At 39.8% G+C, this 8,903-nt stretch overlaps 1 protein-coding gene across 1 annotated transcript; it reads right to left on the reverse strand.

Moving 5' to 3' along the window:
* Positions 1-1,895: 1,895 nt before the first annotated feature.
* mmp9 (matrix metallopeptidase 9) lies at positions 1,896-6,446 on the reverse strand. The gene is made up of 13 exons (XM_081608962.1): positions 6,127-6,446; positions 5,645-5,883; positions 4,985-5,133; positions 4,749-4,877; positions 4,476-4,649; positions 4,196-4,369; positions 3,932-4,105; positions 3,696-3,851; positions 3,389-3,605; positions 3,171-3,310; positions 2,938-3,088; positions 2,719-2,822; positions 1,896-2,615 (listed from the first exon to the last, which is right to left on the reverse strand). The coding sequence occupies exons 1-13, from the start codon at positions 6,262-6,264 to the stop codon at positions 2,491-2,493; spliced, it is 2,070 nt and encodes a 689-aa protein (XP_081465088.1). The 5' UTR covers positions 6,265-6,446; the 3' UTR covers positions 1,896-2,490.
* Between the last annotated feature and the right edge of the window lie 2,457 nt (positions 6,447-8,903).

The following is an 8,903-nucleotide window of genomic DNA, read 5'->3' on the forward strand; positions in this document are numbered from 1 at the left end:
AAGCTTGAGATGCCAAACAAACATTCACCCAAATGAAATCTGAAGGACAGAATCTTATAAACAGGCACAGAAAAGTGTAATATTTTAACCAGAAGGGTCAGACAAAATTTATGTTTGTGTGTGGAAGATTTAGCTTTTCCCTTCCACACTATCCACACAAGGCAGTATGGATTCATGCTATTTATTCTGAGTCTATTGTCTGAGAGTTGCAGCTGAAATTCAGTCTCATTTGACAAGGGAACATATTTCCAATTTGTCGCTGTCCAATTTTGGTGAGTGTGTGAATTGTTGCCTCACTTTCCTGTTCCTACTTGACTCTTTTGCTTGGTGTGACAGTTTTCTGTAGCCAATCTACTTTAAGATTCAGTGCGTTTATGAATGTAATTCAAAATTGCTTGTCTAATTATTTATCTTTCTGTCATTCTGACTAGTCTGCCATTATCCTCTAACATCACCAATGTCCTGTATATTCATACACACTCATCTGCTTCTCACTGACTATATTCATTTTGTCTCATCTCTTTCTAAGTTTTTCAAAATAATGTATTGCTTCATTGTTTCCATTGTTTTTATGAATTCCACCAATTTCCACAACATGATCCTGCCACCACCATACTTCACAGTGTAGACAATATACGCAGACTTATAATTTCCCCTCTTTTTTCTTTAATTTTACCAATGATTGGTATGGCTAAACATTTCAGTGTGAATTTCATCATCAACCTTATGATATCCATTTACAAACAGTATTTTGGCTTCTTTTTTGTCACTTTTGGAGTAATATTTTCCATTTTTCTGAATAACTTTTCATCCCATGTCAAAAGAATACTTGTTTCACAGTGAATAATGGCACTCTGTTACCAACATCAGCCCCACCATCATTCCAAAAGTCATTGTTCTGGGCCTTTTACGTTCATTTTGCACTGAAACACTTTGCGGTCACTGACCTCCGGGGGCTCTCTTCATGAGAGAGCTTTCTCCTCTTTTTTAACACTGCCTCGGGTGAGACGTGTTGCGGCTCGTCAACCTCTGCATAAAACGCTCACTCTCACGGTGTCAACTCCCTTTTGACTGGGAATTGATCTCGTCTGTGTGCTTGCGCAGGCTATTGTGAGTATTATTGTGAGAATAATTGTAACTATAAAGGAACTGCTTGTTTTATTCGCAGTGGAAACTGGTCGGGGTTCTCTGCCATTTTTATCTTCTGTTTTGTGGATAGCTAGTTAAAGTGCAGCCTTGATGGAATTTTGTTTATTTATAGTGGTATTTTATTTCACAGTTTGGAGGTGTTTTGCTTTATTGTTTTGGCATTGGAAACCCTGAAGCTTAGGTCATCTGTGTGTTGGTCCTATTAATTTCTGTTTTTCTTAACTAAAAAATTACTGACACTAGCTGTTGAGTGGATACATTTTCTTGTGCCGGAAATAAGCTTTGCTGTTTTGACGGGGTTGCGACACAAGGTCATCCCTGAGCAGTGTGACGCCTGGATATTCCTGTGGTGTTTATATTTGGGTACAATTGTTTTAACAGATGAATGTGGTACTTCCAGGCAACCAGGCGTACTGAGGTCCACTGTGCTTCTCCACAATGTCACAGAAATCAATAGTGTGTTTGAGGTGATGATGGTAGATCGTCAGTTTGTGAATCTTAAATCTACAAAATTATTATCTGGGGTTTCGTAGTAATTTTAGCTTATGAAAGTTTTAGAACTTAATGAAATCTGACATTTTTAATTGTTCAGGCAATTAGAAAGTAGTTTAGAAATATCTCTGGTTATCGGATTTAAACTGGAAATGTAAATTATAGAAATGTTTTTTGTTGGTTGTGCATAGCAGCAGTAAAGAAACATATCAATTGAAAAGTATTTGCAAATGATAAAGACGCTGACAAAGGAAGAATGTTCTCACAGAAATTTTATTGCATTGAAAGCTGGAATATTTGTACAAAATTATTAGTTTTATAAATAATTTTAATTAAGGAGACACAGAATGTCTTCCAGTGCAAGTTTATGGCTTTGAAACCACTTTCAGAAAAACACATAAAACCACACAAAACAAATAGGCTTATGACATAAAATAATAATATTAGATGTTGCTATAAATACCAAAAAAAAATATTTGAATACTGACAAGGGTCTGAACCAGTCAGACATAAAATTTCATCTGCAAATCCGGAGTTTTAACCAGGAAGCATGTGTTGAATTTACTTGTATGGGTCTCAGATTATAGACCACTATGGTCATCAGTTCACAGCATGTCAGACTGAGTGCAAACAATGGTTGCTTGCCTTCTGGGCCTGTGACTTGCATTCAGTCCAATGCTGTATGAGTAATAATCAGCCAGATTCAATAGAAGCCAGTCGTTCACATTGCATAAAGCACATACATCATACAAAAGGCATGATGCACAAACACTGCATCACATTCTTTCAGACACCTGCACAAAGAAACATTTGGTTGCTACAGCCTCACAGCCCATCTGTGCATGTATCTCAGTAGTGATTTCTTGAGGCATCTGGGCATTTCAGAAGATCGTATTTTACGTAGCCGACACGGTCCACCTGCCTGCGAGAATTCATGCGCCAGTAGAAACTATCTCTGCAGAAATAAATGTTGCCTGAAAGAGAAACGTTGATGATACAATGACCACAATGAATGCCATGTTTTATTGACATTTGTGGATTTGGGTTTCTGTGCTTAGTGATAGAAGGTATGTTTACCTTTGTGCTGGAACACATCATGAGCATCATTAGGGACACCTCCAAAAATGGCGTCAGTATATTTGGGGTATCCTTTGTCAATCCTTTGGGTCTTGAGATCAAACCTGTAGGGATCAGAGATAGAATGAGATCTATTGTTTGTCCTTTAACACATTTTGTGTTAAAGGATGGGTTAAATTACAGATTTTGTCTTAAAAAAAGGGGTCAATTTCTACTCACCTCCAGAAGTTCTCTCCACTGAAGAGAAGCACTTTGCTCTTCCCTCTCTGCAGTGCTCCCTCCACCTTCTGCACACTTGGGGGCAAACCAAGCTTCTCAATACTGCGGGGACCTAGCACACTGCTTCCTGTGTACACCCAGAACCTGGTTCCTAATGTAACAATAAAATATTATTAAAACTCTTTGTCTAACATTTCAGTGTTTTGATAAGCTCTTATAAGAACCCTCCTTACCTGAAAAGAAGTATATTGTTTTGGTCTGAACATCCTCAAAGGCAGAGTCAATGACAGCAGGTAGAGCTGGCCAACTCTGAGAAATGGAAAATGGTCCCTTTTGACCTCCGTCTCCCTTACTTGGTACCTTCCAGAATTGCCTGACAACCAGAAATGCAAGATTAGCACCTCATCCGGTTATGTATCTAAAACATGAGTAGAACTAGCTATTTGCTTACCCATCTTTGAAGAAATGCAGATGTCCCTGAATCACAGTGATGGTGTCAAACTTGAGCATCTTGCAGGGGTCTTTGGTTGGATCCACAGTGGATGGCGTTGTCACGACAGATGGATCAGTGGGTTCAGGTTCTTCTGTGGCATCGCTCTCATCAGGGTAAGGAGTTGTGGTAGGAGTATTAGGTTGAGGGGGAGTAGGATCAGGGCCTGTTTTACTTCCTGCAAAATATGTGAATGTTCTTGGTTAAGGCAAAGTTTTCATGTGCTTGACGAGATTCATCGTGAAAGAGTACTGAGTTTCCAGCTCACCGTAGAGGTACTGAATGCCTTCAATATCGTCTTCGTGCAGGGAGAAATTCTCCACATAGCTGTACATGGGGAACATGAGAGCTTCTCTAATGTTGGAGTGATCCAAACCAAGGGCGTGTCCGAACTCGTGGGCAGCCACCAGGAACAGGCTATAACCTGGAAGATAGCCAGTTAGAAATTTTACCATCTCATAAAATGATAAACGCAGAACAAATTCTTGCATTCATGTTGCTCACCCTGGTCAGGACAGAAACCCCATTTCTGGTCTTTATCATAGCTATCAGTGGTGGCACACCACAATTTGCCGTCTCCCCTCCCCTCACTAGTACATGAGTGGTATTCCTTGCTCTGGAACACAAAAGGAAAGTGGCAGGGATCTCCCTCTGAGTTTCCTCCAGTTACGGCAGTGTCTGGACAAACAGAGACAAAATAACTGTGGTTAAACAAAGCAACAAGCCACTGTGGCAGGATTTTCACGCCTTGTGTTTCCTGTTACCCACCTCGGTTGGGACAGAAGCCATATTTCTTGTCTGTGTCAAAGTTGCTAGTGGTGGCACACCAGCGGTATCCATCGTTGCGGCCCTCGGTGGTGCAGCTGTCATACTTCTCACCCAGGAAGGTGAAGGGGAAGACACAGGGGGCTCCATCCGCATTTCCGTCAAATGTGAACAAGACTGTGAGGATTACAGTTGAAAGCGTAGTTGGATGAGTTCCAGTTTTCCTTCACAAGCTCATAAACATAATAGATAACTTCAGGCTTGTCATTTTTGTCATGCTTACGTTCACTTGGGCAGAAGCCGTATTTCTTGTCTTTGCCGTAGTCGGCTGTGGTTGAACACCAGGGCAGGTTGTCGGTACGGCCTTCGGTGGTGCAGCTGGTGTACGATTTACCCTCGAAAGTGAAGGGGAAGTGACACATGGCACCTTCCGCATTGCCATAGTAAGTCTTCACCACTGAGAAGACAGATTGGATTGTGTGTTAAAGGAAATATGTGCAAAGAACACCAGAGGAAGGAGGAAGGTAGAAGCATGTGATTTCTGAGGTGTAGTTACCTGCTCCTTTTCCCAGAGTCCAGTGTTCATCATCGTCAAAGTGGGCGTCCCCCTGAATGCCCTCACCAGGAGGATAGGCGTGAGCTAGAAGGCCATCCTTACCGTCAAAGGGGTATGGATCCCCGTGGTCTAAAAAGAACATGAAGCAGCTCATCAATATTTGATTTTTAGTACTCAGCTTCTTAATTTGTTAGGTTGCGAAGGTCTGACTTAAAAATGTAAAAAAGAGCACATACCAGCTTTTCCAAAGGAGATCATGATGTCTGCAGTGCCTTGAAAAAGGCGGGTAAACATCAGAGGAGTGACATCACTCCACACCTTGAAGGCTCTTGCAAAGGCATCATCAATCAGTTTGCTGTCCATGTCAGGAGAATAGTTCAGGATCCTGAGGACACAGTGAATTCAAAATGACTCGCTGATCCAGTCGGATGGAAACTTATAAATACTTTTCAGCTGCAAGAGAGAGTTTTTGAAACTATAGTCTGTTGCCTATAGCACAACATGTCATGATATAATTTGCTTCTCATTTTAGGCTGTGAAATGGTTTTCATTAAAGATATAATCTACCATAGCAAAAACATCTCTGGTGAAATCGCACAGGGTAGTGTGTCAGTTTTTATTTTTCTCTTCATTTGCATGTTCAAGCATTTTAAGACAACATTATTTAAATTTTCCCTTACATCCCATAGCATTAACCAATGCCATCTGAACATTTATGACTTGTTTTTTTTGTATAAAGTGCTATTTTTCAGAAATGTTGCTTTCTGAAATCCTGCCTTGAAAAACTTTATTAACAAGCAAATTTTTTATAGCCACTGCATATTTGGTAGAATAAGACATTTCTCACTATGTAATCATTAATGTAATGACACATTGTATTTCTTCCTTCCCCTCACCTGTATGTAACATCGTTATGGTCCCATTTGAGATCTCCGTCAAAGGTTTTGTAATTGGCCACATCAGGAACACCACAGCGAGGATGCTTCATGGCCTCCAGTGTTGGCTTGTCCAGTTCTCCTGTTTCCTTCAGACCCATCTGTCTCTGCATCCTCTTCAGAGCCTTTGCTGTGGACACCATGGACTGGAAGCCACTGCGCTGTTCCGTCTCCATGTAACCAAACCTTTTCAGATAACTCTGTCAAACAAGACAAAGCACATCAGAGCTCAGCCAAACACTCCCATTCTCAGTTTGTGTTTTGTGACATTTCTAAATTGCTTTCATAAAAGACGTTTGTTTTAATTTAGAGAGTAAAAATTTCCATTAACATTGTGATATCAGTCTCTGTTCAGGTAATTTGTTTTCCCCCGAACAGCTTTATTAAAACTCCATTCTGGGAGTCTCAGACTATCTGTGAAGAGTAAACCATCTGCTACTCACTTCTGCCAGCTCCACATCTGTCACATTTTTGATGACGTCCCCTGGGAAGGTGACAAAGACCGACTTGACAGGACGGCTCCATCCGTTCTGCACGCCTATTCCCAAAAGTAAACACACCACTAACACACAGCACCTCATGGCGAGCTCTGCTGCGGCACAAAATGCAACAAAAATGCTAAAACTAATTTCAAAGACAGATAATCAAGTGTGAACCAAAGTCAAAAGAAGAAAAAAATCTCAGAAGATCGGCAAAGTTTCCACTTCGGTGATGTCTTCTGTGCTTTGGAAGTTGGTCCCTGTTGCTGTCTGTCTGAACTGTGCTGCTGGTTGGGGTTGTAGATGTTGTATTTATACAGAGTAGAGTCTTAGTCATCAAACCCTCCCTCCCGCCTACTGTAACATCAGTTCTGTGCAGAAATTTACAGGCTGGGGAATTTCCAAAACATCCACATTTATTTCATACCTACTAACTAATGAGTGAATAATAAGTTGCTGTTTTTTTTTTTGTTTTAAAAACCTTTTCCATGTAAAGTGTGACTATCCGTCTCTTAAAATAAGAGCACATCAAAAAGAAATTTGCTTCTTTGTATAGCACTGCTAAGAAAAGGCTCCTTATTAAGTTTTTGCTTCTTACTCTGAGAAGAATCTGTAAAAAACAACAACAAAGTAAACCATGTATAGTTGATTAGATAATAAAAATCAGCTTGCATAGATTGTTTACATAATTGTTCGCAATGTAAAGATTAAAGAGCATCGATTACACATAAGGGAGCTGGTTTGTTTTCATCATTAATTTCAAGGAAACTGCTCATCTGTTTGAGTGTGTTGATGAAAAACGCAAAATCATCATGAGACCAAGCCAGACACTTCTGTTATTTCACTGCTTAAAGTGTCAATGTAAAAATATCCGCTTCCACATTTTTTTTTTTTTTACAAATATAGAGTTTGCTTCCTCTTTTTTAGAAGCTGAATCCTAACTGAATTGCAAAATTAGGTCAAGGATAAAGCAGACTAAGAAAACTGTGTTCTGATGCTTTATGTACTCTGTCTCTTGAGTGTTTTTACTTTTGTTTGATTAATAGCAATAGTGATTAAAACTTCACTCAGTTTCATTGAATAGAAAATAAGTAAGACATAAAGAAAGGGAATAAAACAGCTACCAAATGAATCAAACAAGCTTATTAAAAGTTTTTCTCAGTTTCCCTACATCTGTTTGTGTTTGGTCTGATTTTTGAGAACTATCTTTTATCTCCTCACTGTTACTGCTGATGCAATACCACTAACTTCACTCAGAAATTACCCAGATCATTAGTAATGACACATACGTGTGATTTCACAGCATATATTACCTCACACGTTTTGGTGATGTGCCATCAGTCAAAAGTGTCTTTCTCACGCAGGTTTCTTCCCGTATATTTCAATAACATTTCTCTTCTTATTAAAAAAACGACTTGTGTGTTCAACTACAAACTTGACAGAGAAAGATAAGAGCATCGCTATGGTGGGTAAAAAATTGTTTTCATTCACGTTTTAGGATATGTACGATGCATGGTGGTAGATATTCCCCAGATAGCATGTCATGACTCGCTATCCCACATGGTTGGTTGGAGTGGAGATGAGGGATTTTTCTTTTAAGTGAACACATTGCTGACATCGTGTCTTGCTGTGCAAACATGTTTTTTTGTTAGTTTGCTGCTCTGCAGTTTTTCATGCTGGCACACATCTGCAAAGTTGTAAAGCAGAGAAGGAAAGTCCCATACAAGCCCCTCTTGACTAAAGATCCCATTGTCAATAACTATAATCCGATACAAAATAGCAAACCCTATTGTTAAGCTTCATTGACCTAATTCAATCTGCAAAGCAGCATCTTCTGCAAAGCAGACGCTTTGCCTTTTATGGAAGTTTTCCACTTTTCAAAGAGGAGAAGGAGGTGTGAAGTGCTGCACCTACAATTTATAGAGGAAGAAGTGGTCAGTGGCTCACTAGGTTTGACACATATCCTTCTGCCTCGTTAGAGTAGACAATTACTCATGAATGTTGTCGCATCTTCCGGTTCCTCTTTTCAGAAATATATATTAAGAAATACCAGGTAGCTTCAGCAGCGGTGGTCATGATTGGTTCCAGTGTAAATTAAAAGATAAAATTGATAAAATGAAAATACTTCTCGTGGGTTTGAAGGGCTATCTAACCCTCATCTCACAATGTTTATTTTGGTTTCTTATGGTCTTAGTTTGTTGGTCACTGCCTCACCATCTCCAATGACCTGTGAGGATGAGCTGGCATGCTGACGCAACTCCACGGACAACGGATGGATAGCTTGGATGTCTATCCATAGAGAGTGGATGGACAGCTTAATAAATTTTCTGACTCAGTTGTTTACTGAAATGGCAGAGCTTATGCACGAGGTAAAAGTGCTTCTTAGTCCTGGGACAGAAATGGCAACATCTACCTGATATGGGCCTGAATTTATTTATTTATTTTTTAGATTCCAGTGTTGGCCACAAGAAGTCATTCATTACTGTGGCAAATGACAGGCAGACTCTGCTTTCAAGCTGCTGCTTTCAGAGTACGTTCCTCCTCACTCCCTCCCCCTCAGGGGATGAAAGGGCATATAGATGTTTATATGAAAAGATGTCTGAGTTTGTATGAGCCGCCAGTGCTTTTGGAAAATTTCATTGTGTTCTTACCCGCATTGTGCTTTCCCTCTTTTATGCTTTCTTAGATTTTTCTTATTACATGCAAAAGAATGTAACAAAAAGTAAAAAAAAAAAAAAAAA

Source organism: Poecilia reticulata, chromosome 7 (genome assembly GCF_904066995.2).
Source record: "Poecilia reticulata chromosome 7, P_reticulata-male-v2, whole genome shotgun sequence".
NCBI classification, from domain to species: domain Eukaryota; kingdom Metazoa; phylum Chordata; class Actinopteri; order Cyprinodontiformes; family Poeciliidae; genus Poecilia; species Poecilia reticulata.

Bases quoted from the DNA above. Each gene is read 5' to 3' on its own strand.
- mmp9 (XM_081608962.1), bottom strand. From the start codon at position 6,264: ATGAGGTGCTGTGTGTTAGTGGTGTGTTTACTTTTGGGAATAGGCGTG. The intron at 4,650-4,748 runs GTAACTACACCT...CTGTCTTCTCAG, and splicing joins GACTCTGGGAAAAGGAGCAG to TGGTGAAGACTTACTATGGC. The intron at 3,852-3,931 runs GTGAGCAACATG...GCTATCTTCCAG, and splicing joins GGGTTTCTGTCCTGACCAGG to GTTATAGCCTGTTCCTGGTG.